Source organism: Podarcis cretensis (assembly GCF_951804945.1).
Source record: "Podarcis cretensis genome assembly, chromosome: 1".
NCBI lineage: Eukaryota > Metazoa > Chordata > Lepidosauria > Squamata > Lacertidae > Podarcis > Podarcis cretensis.
Window position 1 is genome coordinate 75,724,283 of NC_137170.1, and position 17,555 is coordinate 75,741,837.

The following is a 17,555-nucleotide window of genomic DNA, read 5'->3' on the forward strand; positions in this document are numbered from 1 at the left end:
GAAAAAAGACAGAATGCTTTCATTTTCCTACATGTCCCAGTCCGGATGCAGTTTCAAAACCTATCAAGCAATTGACTCTCTTGTTACTAAGAATGCTAAACATATTAGGATTAATCCGTTCCCTTCGCTGCCTTTTGCAGTCGTCAACTCCTTGAAAGTCGGTTAACGTTTGGAGCCCCACTGTACATACAACCTTTGTTTTCTACACAAAGCCGTTTGAATTTTTTACTCTCCGATGCTGGGTAGAAAAGTTGTTCAATCTTGCAAACACAAACAGAAACCTAAAACCCACCCAATCCTCCAGTAATTCTGTGCTTCCACTAGTTCTCGTGTTAAAAAAATAGCGCAGTGACAATAACAAAACAAAAAAGTACTCGCAGAGAAGCAGCCGTCGCCGACTGCAAACAAAGGGAGCTGAGCCGTGGGCTGGGTGTCATGTTACTCAACCATCTCTTTAAATCGCGTGATACTCGCCACCGCCTTCTCTCCTCTCCCTCTCTAACTCCCCCCCCCCTCAATTTTCTAAACACAACCGTGACGGACAAGCCACGCTATCCAATGGCAAGGAGAAGGACAGTTTTGGCGCCTTGCCACACTTCGCCTTTCACCCAATAAGGAGCCTGGGGAGGCAGTCCGACGCCCTGGGTAGAATGGAGCGTCTACCAATGGCAAGAGTGTTATTGCAGAGAAATAGTATTATGTTAATCGATGTTTTGCTCGAACTCACTCGGTGAGAGCTTTAAAAAGCGAGGCAGCCCCAGGCAGGCTTGCTAGAAGCGGAGCGAGGCGCGGAAGGTGGGCAGGTTAAGGCGGAGGGGATCGGGGCGCGCGCAGGTTATTCCGGGCCCCCAGCGAAGGGAGGCGGCGAAAGCCCAGCCCTGCTCTCCGGGGTTGTGATTTGGATTTGCCAAGGCGATCGGACCCGCTGCCTCGTCGGGCGGAGAAGGAACCTGCCCGCTCCCTCTTACTACTACTACTACTTCTACTTCTACTACTACTAGGCGCCGCCACCATCATGTCCAACGTGCACCTCTCGAGCGCCTCGGCTCTGGAGCGCCTGGCGGCTCGGCGGACTTTCCCGCTGCACGCTCGCACCGGGGTGTGCAGGAACCTCTTTGGCCCCGTGGATCACGACGAGCTGAACCGGGACCTGAAGAGCAAGCTGCGGGAGATCTGCGAGGACGGCCAGAAGCGCTGGGACTACAATTTCCAGAGCGACACGCCGCTGGGCGGCCCGGGCAGGCTGCAGTGGGAAGAGGTGGACGGAGGCGCCGTGCCCGCTTTCTACCGGGAGACGCTGCAGGTCGGCAAGTGCCGCTTCCCGGTGCTGGTGATCCGCTCCAAGGCGCCTCCGCCTCCAGCGGGAAGCGCCGAGGCGCCTCCGGAGGCTGATCCCCAGGGGACGGGGGTGTCCTCGGCCCCCTCCCCGCTCAGCTCTCCGGGCAAGACGGCCCCCTTGGAAAGCACTAGGTCGGCGGGCGAGGAGCGCCTCAACCAGGAGAACCGGGCCGCTCAGCTCCACAGCTACTCAGGGATTATAATCAAGCCTGTCCCGTGCGCCGCGGCGGCGCTGAAAAGGGCGTCGTCGGCCAGTGTAGCGCACATCACAGGTAAGCAGCGCCGCCGTCGGATTGGGTTGCACTTGTGCCTGTTTTTTGGGGGGGTTGCTTCCACTTTGCCCCTCCCAGCCCGAGTTATGGGGGCGCCCCACCCCTTCCTCATCTGCGCGGCGTCTTAAAATGATGCCCGGAGGCGCTGCCTCTGCTTAAAATTCCGCGCAGGTACCCGGGGGTTGGTGGAGCGGGGAAGGAAAATGCTTACGCAGCACATCGCGGCGGCGGCTGCCTCCCCTTTGCGACGTAAACAAACCCCAGCAGCTGCGGCGCCCGCCGCTCGCCGACAGGGGGAGCCCAGAGCCAGGCGCTCGGTGGCGGCGCCCGGGCGAGCCAAGCAGGGCGGGTCCCTGGTGTGCAACGCGATTGTTTTTCTCCCGTTCCTGACCGAGGGTGGGGTGTGTCCCTTTCCAGCTCGAAGCTCTTGGCTCGGGTGACCCAAAAAAAAAATAACACACACGCATAGAATCCCTGCTAATCCCTCCCTCCCTCCCTCTTTCTCCTGGGTCTGATCCGCAGATTTCTTCGCCAAGCGGAAAAGAGTCGTAGACTCGAAAGTGTCCGGGGATCATCCCAGCGCCTTGCCAGCTTCGGTCTCTGCTGTCCCCGCCGAGCAGACCCCCCGGAAAAGGCTCCGATGAACGAGGTGAGCGAGCGATGGGTGCACGTCAAGATCGGCTATTTTTTAATACTTAGAAACGGGTGCAAGTTTTTTTAGGGGGGGGGGTTTCGATCGGCCTTGGGAAGCAGCTCGCCCCTCCCGCTCCGCCCTGCCTCTCGGAGAGGGGCGACCTCTCGGGCGTGACTGGTCGTTTGCAGAACAGTTGGGGCCGCTGCCAAAACTTGGCGGGGATTGCAAGGGAATGGGAAGGTAGCGGAGGCTTGCAAAAGGAGCCTCTCCTGACTGATCAGTAGGGTGTGTTCCTCATTCTTCTCCTCCGGGCCCCCGATCTGGAGTAACTTCCTGATGGTCAGATATTGCATGGGGCTTGCTTGCTTTTTCTTTCTTTTTTTTAAAGCCATTCCGCCCCCTCCTCCACCGCTTTTGCTGACTCATCAGTTGCTCCTCGGGGGAGGGGAGAGCGAGGGGCGGGGGCGGGCGGGGGAGTCTCTTTGTATCGGCCAACAACTCCGTCCAGTTGCGACGTCGCCCGGGAGTCCTCTGTGCAAGTTTGTGCTATGTATGCGCTTGCTCTTCTCTTGCAGATTTTGCACTACAACACCGAAGTGATTGTTTCCTTGGAAACACAAGAGCTTGAGAGGCCCTTCCTCCTCCACACGTTAAAAGGGACTGGCAAGAGAGACCCAGAGTAGGGAGGAAGAATCCCCTGGTTGTGTGTGTGTTTTTTTCTTCCCCGTTTTGTTTTTTTCGTTCCTCCTCTTCTACTCGTGCCCCAGAAGGAACTGCTTGTACCTCCATGTAGCAAAAGTGGCCCGACTACAAGCCACCTGACGGAGCAGTGTTAATTTACAACTGTGCAATGTATTACGTTTTATATATATTAAAAATGTATTATGCCTAATGTGAGTACACTGGCCAGAAGTGTAAAAGCTTTAAAGTCATTTATATAAATGTTTAATCTCTGCTGATCTCTCAGTGCAAAACAAACAAAAAATGTATATTTGTAAAAAAACAAAACAAAAAAACAACTTAAGAGTTATACTAACTTATATTTTCTATTTATGTCAAGAAAAAAAAGCGGATAACTTTGGTTGACACCCAGTAGTCTGTTTTGTGTGTTTGGTTTTTGTTTTTCTTATTTGGTTAAGCCAAAGGGCACTATATATTTGCTTTTTTGTTATTTACAAAAATGTAAATTTATTTTTATAGTGGGTTTTTTTTGCATTCACAAAATGTAGCTATGAATCAAAATTAGTTATTACTTGAAAATAAATCTGATACAATGGTTCCTGAGCCGGTCTGTACCACTGCCACTGCAAATTTATGCCACAATGTTAAAATAAAAAGGAATCAAATGTCAATAAGCTGCCTTGGTGTTTATAGCTTTTATTCTTATCACCCTGTGATTGGAACCCCCACCCCAGTGCACACAATTTTATTTTCTTTGGCTTCTTAAAATTCAGTGTAACATCACTGTTAATATTATGCAATAACGGTCATTGGTTCCTTATGTAAGAGCAGAACTGTCAGCCTCTGTGTACTTTGAGAGCAAACCTGAAGGATAGACTGACATTAGATTAAAGTTATGTTCACCTCACACCTGATTAAACAACTTGCATAAGAAAGTTTGGCTGCAGACGTTGTACTGCACAAAAATCACACTCAAGGCAATCTTAGCCCTATTCCATTGTCTTTCTCCCACACCCAGTGGATACCTGCATTGAAGAGAAAAGCTGGGTATCTCTTTGGCCCTACCACACTGTCTCATCCCCATGTTTCAGACCCACTACCTGTCTACACCTTGGGATGGGAGCAGGGAGCCTACTCTCATGGCTTAATCTTTTTTTTCCTTTTTTTTTTTTTTTTTGCACCACCACCATCTAACATCAGAAAATACCATTATTAGCCTTATTAACTAGTACAAGGAAAAACATAAGCCATAAAACACAAGCATCCTTAAATCACATTCAAATAAAAGTCACATTCAAATTCTCTGCCGTGAATGTCCCAGTACCACCAGTCTGGTATGGTTCACACTGGAGAGACAATCTACTCACCTGTTTACGCAAAACACAAATTTGTATCACATGGACTACCAAAAAAAGCAGTCCAGCACTGAATATGAACTGCTAGCTATGTCTTTCAAATTGTGATTTGCATAAACAATATTTTTCAAGGTACAGAGATACACACATACATAATTTTACTTGTATGCTGCCTTTCCATAGTTAAAATACTGGGGCGGCTTATAACATGAAAAAAATACATAATTACAAATACAACAAAAGTCACGAACAATAAAACCTCAGAAAGTACACAACTAAACTGAACAATTTCCCCATATATGATAAAATAATATGAGAAAAAGAACTGTTAAGATCTATATAATAAATTTTGAAAAATGCAAAAATAAAATTGTTAAAACGATAAAAAAAATTACAAATAATTCTCAACAGCGACAACCCCCCAACAACAACAACCCTAAACAGTACCCCCAGCACTGTATTTACTGCATGTAGGATGGCTTATTAACTTTAATCCTACCTGCATCTTGGAACATAGATGTGCCATGCCTCCCTCTAGAACATCCCTGATTATTGGCAATGGTGGCTGTGAGCTGGGGATCGAAGCAGCATCTAGAGGGCCATAGTTTTCCTAGCCATGCTTTGGAAAGAAGGATAATTTTATTTCAGTAGCACTGGCTTATACCTTATAATATTTAAGACTAGAGGTGCAAAGCGTCATGAAGCTAAACTGCTCAGCTGCAAAGGCACAGGATGACTGCAATTAGTTGATTCCATGGATGCCTCCTGTGGAACAGTGGGAAAGGGAGCAGCAAGTTAGAATACACTGTGAAATGCATGGTGGTGGGTTGAAAGCCTGTTGGCTCTTTATACGCTTGTAAAGGTGCACTCTAGGTGTTGTGTGTGTATTGGAGGCACACTGTTTTTGTCAATAGAAAAGCCATGAGGAAGGAATTTTCTATCGCCTTCTGAAAATATCATTGGCTAATGTCTTTAAAAGGTATGTATACTCTCACTGCCCTGTGATCTTCAGATGAAGGGTGGTATGGAAATTTTATAACAATAACATTTGTTTTTAGGTGGGAGTTGAGAAATCAGTGTTAGTATTGCATAAGATCTGACATCCATCTTTTGAATATATTTGCTTCAAAAGAAGCCCCATTCATTTCTATGGAAGCAAATGTGGTTCTGATTGTAGCCCATAAGGGGGGGAAATGTTTTAAGTATGGCTCAATGGGACCTTCTGCCATAATTCTGTACTCCAGCTCATGTCCAGCGATTGTGCACCACATTGTTAAGATGTACCCATAAAACACAGTGCCCAATACAGCCTAGAAGCAATTGCGCTGATGTAACGAACACCTGCTTTCAGCAATGTGCATTGTAAGAGGTCCATGAGCCTGTGAGATATGATTGGCTCCATCTCCTCTCTTGAGCTTAAAATGGCAAACGGGCATCCGTCAGTATGCTACTAAAAGTATCACTCTGTATGATGTCATTCAAAGTTTAGGACTCCATTGTTAAGAGAAGTGTTTCGATTCAATGAACTCGGTAAATATTTTGCCAATGATCACAACAAAATGCAGGTTGCATTTCAGAGAGGTACTCCACATATTGCGATCTGGCCACCATCAATAAGACATAAAGAGATGTAATGGAAGGACCTCAACAACCAGTATCCTGTTTCAGTCTCTTTCTCTGCAGCCTCCAGTTCCCCTGACGTGTGCCATGCCTTGGCACACCCCTCATACACTACTGCAAAGATTTGAACTGGCCGTTTAAATCTCCTAGTGACCCGTTATTTATGGATCATTGGCACGATAAACCACAGTGGCTTTTCTGCCATGTCAATGCACTCAGGGAGCCCTTAATCCTTAACTCAATAGCTGAGAGCCATTCTGGTCTTGTCCACAATAGCATATATCTTTACAAAATATTGCATCTGTTGTGCATGCTTCCAAAGGCCTTCCAGCACAGCCATAAATTTCCTGGAATGTCAAAATCTTGGCCTTTAATTAAATGTGCCTTATCTCTCACTCACTCACACATACAATATAGCCAGATAGATTAAGGCTGTAAGCCTAAGAGACTTCAAAATAAGTGCCAAGCAAACCGATGGGACTTATTTTCAGGTAACACATATAAGTAAAAATTTATAGCATTCTTATTTACATGAACCACTGATTTCAATGGAACTTTACATAAAATTGCAATCAAAAGCTTTCCTCAAAACTTACTGAAGTCCAATTGCAATCCGAACTCAGAAGTAAACAGATATTATTATTATTTATTGAATTTGTTAGACGTTTTATCTTGCCCAGGGCAACCCAAAGAAACTTACAACCAAACAGATGGACAAATAAGTCGGGGGGGACCCACATAGATATATTAAAACCAAGAGGAAAAAGAAATACATTAAAAACATCCCACCCAGTTCTAAAAGGTCACAGTTACTTAAAGATCAGTGTTGCCTAGAGCCCAGGCAAGCTTCCTTAGAGAGAACATTCAACAAATGGGGAGCCAGCAAAGAAAAAGCCCATTCTTGTATTGCCATCCTCCTCCTCCTCTGGCAATCACTCGTAGCTGAGCAAGACTGTCTCCATAAACACCATTTTAACAATGAATCCATAAGTGACTGTGGAGGCCAATTCTGAATCCACACATCCCTTCCACAGTGGGGACATTGGTTTCCGGGCGGGAGTTGATCACGGTGTTGATTTACCAAGCGTGCCTTCCTCTTAGCACATTTCTCCCTTGCATCCTGAGTTCAAGTGTCTTCAAAGCCCATGACACCTTTGGTAAAGGCTGTTCTCCAACTGGAGCGCTCACAGGCCAGTGTTTCCCAGTTGTCGGTGTTTATACTACATTTTTTTAGATTTGCCTTGAAACAGTCTTTAAACCTCTTTTGTTGACCACCAGCATTATGCTTTCCATTTTTAAGTTCAGAATAGAGTAGTTGCTTTGGAAGACGATCATCAGGCATCCATACAATGTGACCAGTCCAACGGAGTTGATGTTGAAGAATCATTGCTTCAACACTGGTGATCTTTGCTTCTTCCAGTACGCTGATATTAGTTCATCTGTCTTCCCAAGTGATGTGTAAAATTTTTCGGAGACACCGTTGATGGAATCTTTCAAGGAGTTGGAGATGGCGTTTATAAGTGGTCCATGTTTCACAAGCATACAGTGAAGTTGGTAGTACAATAGCTTTGTAAAGAAGCATTTTGGTTTCCCTGCGAATGTCCCAGTCCTCAAACACTCTGCACTTCAATCGGGAGAAAGCCACATTCGCAGAGCTCAGGCAATGCTGGATTTAGGCATCAATGTTTCGGCAATGCTGGATTTCGGCATTTACTTACTGCGGAGTGTGCAGAAGCTTGCAATCCTGTGCACGATTATCACAGAGTAAGTGTGAGCAAATATGCCTAGTACTACTGGGTTGTAGGAGTGCAACTTTACTCACTCAGGAGGTTAACCCATTAAAAAGAATCCAACTCGATGGTCCTGGGGCGGCTCCTCCCCAGTGGCATAGCTGGGTTGTCAGCACCCGGGGCAAGGCAAGTAATTTGCGCCCCCTAACCCGTGGATTTGCGCCCCCTAACCCTAACCCCCAGATGTTGCGCCCGGTGCGGCCGGCCCCCCCTGCACCCCCCACGCTACGCCACTGCTCCTCCCTCCTTAGATGGCCACGTGTGTTATTTCACTTGCTTCAAAATGTGGTAAGCAGCCAGCCCTACTGACTTCCCGTCCAGCCCTACTGCACTACTTACTGAGCCAAATTCCTGGCCTGACGGCACCGTCGATCCAACCCCAATTCGTGGGGCTTCCGAGTAAACAGATCCAGAATTTAGGATCGCGCCGTAAATGGGAAGATCTGGATTCTAGTAGCTTGAGCAAAGGAGATTGATTTTGCAATTCTAAGGGAGGGCTGTTAATCCGTCTCCCCAAATTACCCGTCGAACAATAGGTAATTAGGAGCAGTAAATTGAAACTGGTCTGGAGTCTTGTGTGTGTGTGTACGAATATCTTCAGGGCTTTACGGTAACTTCTGCGTCTCGTTTACACGCCCCCCCCCCCCTTTATGCAGCGCTCTAATATTCATAAGTGGCACAGGAGTGACCCTTGTTCCTCCGCCCCTTCGGAGCCCGGCGCTCTCGGCCGCCTTCGCCCCGCCCTTCCTCCCGCCCCGCAGCTCCGAACTCGGCGGAGTTTCTTTGATCCCGGGACGCGCTTCCCGCTCAAAGAGGGCGCTTCCTTGCGAGTCAGTGGCACCCAAATGCAGGGAACCTCCTTCCAAGTAACAGGTCGCTCAGAGAAAGGGGCTATTCGGAGCGGGACCTGCTCCCGCCTACCCCCGCCCCCGTCCGCCAAGTTACTTTTAACTTGTGGAGTCGCGTGAAAACAGTCGTCGTAAAGCGGCCTTAGGCGGCTGCAAGGGCTCCAGGGAACCAAAGTCTGGAAAGGCGCTGTCGGGGCGTGTGTGTGTTTTGAAACTCTGGGAGCCGCCATTCCGGATCCTTTGTACGCAACGTGGAAGAAGCAGTCTTCCAGGGACCACTCGCTTCCTTTCAATGAATGCTTGCTAGGACCTGAGTGTAGCGGGAAATGAAGCGGGGGAGGGGGGATGGGCACGGCGTCGAGGGTGCAGGAGGAGATTCCGTGTGCAGTTCAGAAGCCAGGCTCGATTTCTCCGCAGTCTGCAGAAAGGAGTGAGACTCCCGCATGGGGGATCCTGGCTTTGATCTTGCCCCGCTAAGTTGGGCTTGGTCGGATCCAGCTGATAGAAAAGCCCTGCCTTGGGCGTGTGTGCGTGTGTGTGAACTTGTTCCCCTCGGGTTCTCCCTTCCCTTCCCTTCCCCTCCCCCACCTTCAGCTACAAAGCGATCGCCGACGGTATCTTCTTCCGACCTACAGGGTTGGTCTGTGGGGTTGTTTGGATATCAGCTCCTTAGAGGAGGTTCCTTGAGAGGTATTAGTTATTGTGAGAGGCATTTCGACTCCTGCATGAATCAAGCGGCCCCTGGATTCTGGATATCTTCTCTCCTCTCCACCCGGTGCCCCGCTCCTTTCTTTTTATATTAAAAAGAGTAAGAGAAGTCCGATACGACACAGTACATATTCTAAGCCAGGGAAGCTTTTTAAGAATCCAGCCGGTTGTACTGATTTAAAACAAAATCTTCTCTCCCTCGAAGTTCTTCCCCGGGATTAAGCTCAGGCACCGCCCCCTCGGCATAAAAGTAACCTTGATTTACGTCCAAACTGTATGATCACTTAATCAAGAGAACTGGATGTTTTTCATAGGCCTCTCTGCCTATGGCGCTGGTTGGAGGCGATTGTCTCTTTTGAAAGGTGAAAGTTGGGTGGGTGGGGGGGAAGGAGCCTCCCCCCTCCTTATTAAACGCCAACAATACATGGAGGGAGGCAGCTGGATCCTCCAGGATTTATGGGCTTTTCTCTTGCTTTCATGCAAGCAGGTGTCTCTGGGGCTGCCATTGTCTCAGCCCACCCCACCCCCATGGCTAAGAATAGGAGCTTCTGAAATGAAAGATCCGCAGGCCTCAGCCTTCAAATGGCCCGGCCTCGGCTGCTGCAGCCCTCCGCTAAGGTGCAAGAAGCCACCCTCGGGCAGTTATTAAACTGATTTAGGAGTTTAGCTGCTTTTCAAAGCATCCTATTTTATCTGTACACAAAGAGCTTGGCGAGCGGCACAGCAGCTAACCTTGAATTCTGGATGCTCCCGCAAGGGTTTTAAGATCTAGAGATTAGCTCCCATTGAAGAGCAGCACTTCAGCTATCTTGGGGAGTGGGGGTGTTTGTTTGCCTGTTTTGCTTTTTATTTTGGCTTTTCCAGTATCTTTGCTGTTGCACGCTATGTCAAAATCGGCCACAGTCCAGAGCTAAGGGAAATGAGTGAGCTTAAGCACACCTGACCCTTGGGGGCGGTGGTCTGTCCTTAGTTTATCATCCTTGTACACCAGTATGAATTTCTGCCAGCCTCTCAGGATGCTTCCAGATGGGAGCTTATTGTGGGATAAGAACACCTCATCCATGTATGCAACAACAGCACCTATGGGCAGATCCACGTCATACATTCAAAACACATCCAGCACACATTTAAAGCAAGCAATTTACCCCAAAGAATTGTGGGAACTGTTGTTGTCCCCTTACAGAGCTCCAGGTCTCAGCATACTTACCAAACTGCAGTTCCCAGGATTCCTTGGGGGGAGTAATATATCCTAAATATGCATTGAATGTGATTTAAATGTATGGTTCAGATCTGCCCTATGTCGTTGGCATCAAAATGCAAGTCTGTATTCAGCTACCCTTTATTCTGGGTTTAAGTTTTTTTTATAATAATAAAAAAAAACCAAACAGACTGTTGCCAACTAACCATTTGCAATATCTCAATGACTTGCTTGCAATATAAAGGCCCAGTCTGGAAGTACCCTCAGTCCACTTCCATTTGATGCCTATGAAAGCTCCAAGCTGCAGCAAACCAGTGGCTGAAATCTTGGGGTGTTGAGAGGTGGACATTATGTTTAGCATTAGACTAGTGGGTGTTCCAATCTGGGCTAGGATGCTGCAGGACATTCCCAAATTGGTTTTTGCAGCTGCTGCTTCTGCTTTATAGAAATGTATGCTCCATCACGAGTGGAGAAGCCTTTGTAGAAGTTAGAAACCAGGAAAATTGTAGACAGGACACCATTTATTCAGTATTCATCCTGAATGGTTTGTAGGGAGTTAGATCAAAGCAAGTCTTTACCCACGCTATGCAGCACATTTTCCAGTCACTTTCCTTATCACAAAAAGTGTTCTTTTGGGGAAGCAGGTGACCTTCCAATCAAATTATGATTCTGCATTCTGAATTTGCCAGAGTGTGGCTGAATCCCACCCGAAAATAGTGACAGCCTGGAAGCACCAAAATGTCAAAAGAAGGGGGAAAAATAATACTGTTTTGAGTTTCCAAAATGTCATGGAAACGGAATTGTGTTGTTCAGTTCTGTTATAATGATAGCTAGGTGAATTGACAGAATTAGAAGAGAGGGCAAAAGCTGAGGTGGTGTACAAATGTCTAGTGAAAATTATCACAGGCTTATAAATAATTTAGAAATTTGTTGATTTGGTTTCTCTCTTAGGAAAAAGTTACAAGTTGACAATGTGTTAGTATGCTTGTCGGTCATACATATCACAATATGAATTGTTTTTTATAAGGCAGAAGCCTATGTAACAGCAGGAATGGGGGATTGGTGGCCCTCATCCCTGACTATTGGCTATGCTAGCTGGGGCTAACGGGAGCTGGAGTCCAACATAAGAAGAGCCCTGCTGGATCGGACCAAAGACCCATTTAGGCCAGCATCCTCTTCTCACAATGGCCAACCAGATGCCCATGGGAATCCTGCAGGCAGGCCCTGAGTCCAACAGTCCTCTCCTCACTTGTGATTCTCAGCAACTGATATTCACTGTCTCTAACAGTGGAGGCAGAACATAGCCATGGACAGCCCTCTCCTCCATGGGTTTGTGTAAACCTCTTTTAAATGCTACCCAAGTTGGTGGTCATCACTACATCCATCTTCTGACAGTGGATTCCATAGTTTGCCTATGTGCTGTGTGAAGAAGTACTATTCTTTTGCCTGCTGAATCTTCCAAGATTCAGCTTCACTTGATGCATTATGAAAGATAATTGGCTCATTGGACGTCCACTTTCTCAACATCACACACAATTCTGTACACCTCTATCATGTCTCTCTGCGCTTCCTTCTGAACTAAAATGTCCCCAATATTGTGACCTTTCCTAATAGGGGACTTCAGCCAACACCTTGATCATTGTAGTTGCCCTTTCTGAACTGTCTTCAGCTCTACAATGACCTTTTTGAGGTGAGGCAACCAGAACTGAACACAGTATTCCAAGTGTCCCTGGTATTTTTGTATATTTGTATAAATGTCATTAGGACACTGGCATTTTTATTATCTATCCCTTTCCTATCCCTAACATGGAATTCACCTTTTTCACAGTTGCCGCACACTGGGTCGACACCTTCATCAGCTATCCATTATGGCCCAAAGGTCTCATTCCTGGCGATATCAGACCTTGTTAACTTATACGTGAAATTAGGGTGTAATGGCTTAGGTTTTTTTAATGCCTCAATATGATGCTTACGTTGCTTTGCCTTTCTACTGCCCATTCACCCAGTTTGGAGAGAACCTTTTGGAGCTCCTTACAATCACTTTTTGTTTAGATCCTCCTGAACAATTTGGTATCATCAGCAAACTTGGCTACATTATTGCTCACAAGTCCCAATATTGATCCTCAGGGAACTCCCTCCAGGTAATTCCTTTTTCCTAGCATGGAATTTGCTCCCCCCCCCCCACAGCTCCTTCATACTGAGAGGGCATTTTCTATTAGCTGTCTACCATGGCCCCACAATCCTTATCTGGTGTGAAGATTTTCTGCTGTAGTGTGCATCACTTTAGGATGAAGCTCTCAGTTCTTCCTTATGAAAGTCTTCACCGTCTACCTGGATTTTCACTACTCTGAATAATTAGGTGTTATCCTAAAACTTGGGCCTTTCTCTGGCTCCCTCCTAACTCCAGTTCTTTTATGAGAAAGTTAAACAGCACTGGTTCCAGTACAGATCCTTGGGAGAACCCATTTCGGCATGCCATCTTTCTCTGTTGTGAGCTGTCCATCTATTCCCACTCTACTTCTTTTTGTTTAACCAGTTTCTAATCTGTAAGAGGATCTGTCCTCTCATCCCATAGCTGCAAAGTTTAGTCATAAGCCTTTGATGAGAGACTGTCAAATGTATTTTAGATGGCCAATTTTTTTTTAATATAAATTATTTGACAGTCTTATATTTCAGAGGGCATGCGGATGAATTATCTAATAGGTGCACTATGGCACAATCCACACAAAATTATCTCAAGTGAAGTGCCAGCTGGAGAGCACAGTGCATTTTTCCATGGGTGAAACATTGTGGTTTGAGTGCTAGATGAGCATAATTTCCCTGCTACTGAAAGAGGAGGTTTGCTTTGGCCACAACAAGTGAGTAAGGGCTGTGAATTTATTGCACTCAAAATTATCCTTGAGGAAACTAAAACGCTACCACGTATTTTCCTGCTACAAAGTAACAGACTTTGGGTTCTACAAGATAAGGAAAACCATTGGATTTTTAAAAATTTCCTTGGAGATGATTCAGGAACACTCAGAGAGCCATTTTACTCGGCCACTGAATTTGAGCCCAATTCTACTCCCCTTCTGCAGTCTCAGTTCTTGCAGTCTCAATTGGCATCCCTTATAGACTTGGTTAACAAATGCCCACTTTTTGGGTACCGAATATGTGAATATCCACTTGGAAACAATAGAAATAGTTTTCTAAGTCGCTTTGTCCTAGGAGAGGACAAGGGAGTATGATTTTTCATTTTCTATCTTTGGAAGGTGTGCTGTTCTGTTTTCCTTCTCGACTTTGACTGGCTACACCCTGCATAGCACTGCCTCCTTCTTATTCCCAGCACAAAGCACACTGCCCCTATTCTTCTGGCCTTTGTAGCCATATGGCAAATCCATGTAGACACAGCCAACATCCATTTATTCAGGCACATAATGTCCCGCAACAGGGAACAATTGGAACTTTGTTTGCTTCTATTATTGATGCGAATGGGCGAGAGAGAGAGAGGGAGGAATCATTTAACTATAAGAGATATCCAGCTAATTATGAGCCATATGTGCCTTTAGTGTCAAAGCAATCCTATGAAGTTCATTTTATACCTAGACCACTTTATTAGGTGCCGAAGACAGATGTCCCCCAAAAGTGCATGCATTAGAGGAAACTTGTGTAGCGGAGATCTTGAAATATTTAACTGAGGCTTCTTCATCTGTCAGGGGACTTTAAAGTGCCATTTGTCACAAGGATGTGGATGTGTGCATTACACACTGATTAGATTTAGAAGCTTCGCATTTTGGGGATGGCAGAGTTTTAGTTTACAAGGAATATTACAGCATCAAGCATTTTCTATATAGGATTCATGTGACAATAGAAGAACGGGACCAGTTAGAATAATATTAACCTCTGGAGTTAATGAGAACTAGAAATTCTCTTTGTCTTTGCTCATTCTTCCAAGAACAGAGGTTACAATGTTCCTTTTGAAACATTTTCCTCCTGTCCAGCAGCCGGAAAGTGAATTTAGCATGTTGAAATCCTCCTTCCTTGGAATGGAAGGAGTGTCCTTAAGCGATAATCCTACAGCACTTTCCCAAAGGGTTAGGCACACTGCAGGGAAATTAAGGGAAAGCTGGCTAGTGGGAAAATCTTCATTCATTTTTCTATTGATGTGGCTGTCAGACTCATCCCTCGCCAAATGCTCAGATGGAAACCGCTCTTTGCCTCCTCAGACCCAGCTAGAGAACATTTATTGGTGACTGCAACTCCTGTGTATAAATTAAACAATATCAGCTTGACTAAATTGCCATTTTAAAAATCATTTCCCTGTGTCCTTCCTTTAATTAATGCTTCTGTCACTGAAATAAACCATTATCTATCCATTCATAGGTAATATTTGAGAGGTAGTTCATGAACAGACGTTACTGTCGTCTCCCCTTGGGTATATTTAAAAAATAATAATCTTTGTACAATTCCTTATTTCATTGATATCAGTTAATTAAGAGATGTACACAGATGGGTTTTTAAAAAACATTGTTCCCCACCTTACAGAGGACAGCTCCTATTAAAGTCCACCTAAAATTTCCCCTTCTTAATTTGTGCAGCAAGAAGAGGTTAATAATACTAGTTCTTTTATGCAAACCTTGTTTTCAGCCACTTGCCTTAATTCCTTATTGGTCTCTTCACACCAGCATTTGTTATTTAGCAGAGAAATAATTTTGGATGAGACAAGGGGTAAATGTTGGGAATATCTTCGTTTTCTTTTTAAAATCCATCCATCTTTTGTCACAATGTATTCGGTGTAAATAACAACAATCGTGCATATTCATCACCCCTCATTCTTTCTCCCGTTTCCTAAATATACCTTCCGCAATCGTTAAGGGAGTGAGTTCATAGCAAGTGTGTTGTATTTTTGGGTGGCGGGAGGACAGACTGCCGTATATGTTATGCTACTTAATCAAAAGCCTTGCAAAGAGCCCATCTGGAGCCTCTTTGGAAACTGAATTGATTATGGGGAGGAAAATAGATATGGTGGGACACTTCTGCCAATATATACGGAACTAATCAGGTTACTGCAGCTGGGTGGCCAGCTCATAATAAAATAAACCCCATTTTGATTCAGCCTGACTACACAATGCAGAATTCACTCTACAGCTGTCTCTTCTGAAGTCTTGATTCCCCAAAGCCATTCCATAAAAACCCTGCCTGCCTTCCATCCTCAGAATTTAAATAAAAATATTTAACAGGACAATGTATTTGGTCTTCCCTACTCCTCTAATAGTGGGTGAATGAATATATCCTGAGGCAGGTATGCTTCTGCCAGGTAAATAAAACTGCAGCCAGGCACTGGCACAGGACAGAGTTCTGTTATTGCTGAAGCGATGTAGACTCTGTGGCCCTGAACCCTGCTTGTATGAGGGACCTCCTTCCTTGAAACCCTCATTTTCCAAGGCCCAGTTTCAGGTACTGCAAAACTCTCTATCCAGGGTTGCCTTGAAGGACAATTCAAAGGATTCCAAAGGTTAAGAATGTGGAAGCTATCTGGAATTTGGAGACTGGAGCACACTACTTTTGGCTTCCATCATTTACACTGGCTAGCCATTTGTTTCCAAGTTCAGCTTAAAGTGCTGGTTTTAACATTTAAAGTCCTAAACAGCTCTCTCTTTGTGTGTGTCATCTGTTCCTTTGTAAACCATGCCCACCAGTTAAGATAATAATAACAATTTATTATTTATACCCTGCCCATCTGGCTGGGTTTCCCCAGCTACACTGGGCGGCTTCCAACAAAAGATTAAAAATACATTAAAACATCAGTCATTAAAAACTTCCCTAAACAGGACTGCCTTCAGATGTCTTCTAAAGTCAGATTGTTGTTTATTTCCTTGACATCTGATGGGAGGGCATTCCGCAGGGAGAGAGCACTACCAAGAAGGCCCTTTGCCTGGTTCCCTGTAACCTCACTTCTTGCAGTGAGGGAACCGCCAGAAAGCCCTCGGCACTGGACCTCAGTGTTCACGCTGAATGATGGGCGTGGAGATGTGCCTTCAGGTATACTGGGCCGAGGGCGTTTAGGGCTGTAAAGGTCAGCACCAACACTTTGAATTGTGCTCGGAAATGTACTGGCAGCCAATGTAGGTCTTTCAAGACTGGTGTTATGTGGTCTCGGTGGCCACTCCCAGTCACCAGTCTAGCTGCCGCATTCTGGATTAGTTGTAGTTTCCGAGTCACCTTCAAAGGTAGCCCCACGTAGAGCGCACGTAGATTGGCACATCTGTGCCTCTGATCATGGCCCTGCACTCAACTTGGTTGATTAATTATTTGTAAAGTAATTCTGATTTCAGTAGAACTTATTTCCAAGTAAATGTGTTAGGATTTCTGTCTTAATTGTTTTATATCCAAAATAATTAGGATGAGAGTTGGAAACAAAACAGAAATAGTATCAGATTATTCTATTATTTTTAGATGCCCACAGATACATGACTGTTAAACTCAGTAAAAGCAATACAACACCATGCCAGCAAAAGAAATAAGAAAAGAAAGGATTACAGGGAAGTGGGCTGAGGGTGGCTGGGGGAAAAGAAGCCTTGAAATAATTTTCAGTGAAATTATATATTGGCTATAAAGGTCGAGGCTCAACAGGAAAATGATTATAGGTTACACTGATATGGAGCATGCACTGGCAATTGAAAGGGGAATACTGTGAAATGTCAAGAAAGCAGAGGAGTCTGTATTTATTTATTTGCTCACCCATTATCTCAGTCTTCAGAATATAATGGGCCGATCAAGAGATTGACCATTTCAGGAGAAGGGTGCCTTCATTTCTCTACGTGACTGTAGATTATTTCGGCTTCAGAAGACAAGAATGTCCCTTTAACATCTGACCTGGCCTTTATTTAAGAGAAGCACTTCACGGTTCAGGAAAGACAGACAATTTTCTAATTCCCAGCACTGCTGGAGACTGAGGCAGCAACTTCCAGACAGGACACCTGCTAACACTAGAGAAATGGCATTATTATGTCTACAAGTTTACAAATCTGAGGATCAGAAAGCTTTTGCTGCTGCTGCTATAACACAGGCCAAGGATGACGACTTCTTCAAAGTTTCAGAGGGGTTTCCCCCCGCCTCTTCTTCTTCCAAG

The 17,555-nt window shown here is 45.4% G+C and overlaps 1 protein-coding gene across 1 annotated transcript; it reads left to right on the plus strand.

The window, feature by feature from the left end:
• Window positions 1–747: 747 nt before the first annotated feature.
• CDKN1C (cyclin dependent kinase inhibitor 1C) lies at window positions 748–3,599 on the plus strand. Its single transcript, XM_079991106.1, has 3 exons — window positions 748–1,610; window positions 2,133–2,259; window positions 2,820–3,599. Exons 1-2 carry the CDS (start codon window positions 1,016–1,018, stop codon window positions 2,252–2,254), a joined length of 717 nt encoding a protein of 238 aa, XP_079847232.1. The 5' UTR covers window positions 748–1,015; the 3' UTR covers window positions 2,255–2,259; window positions 2,820–3,599.
• Window positions 3,600–17,555: the final 13,956 nt, after the last annotated feature.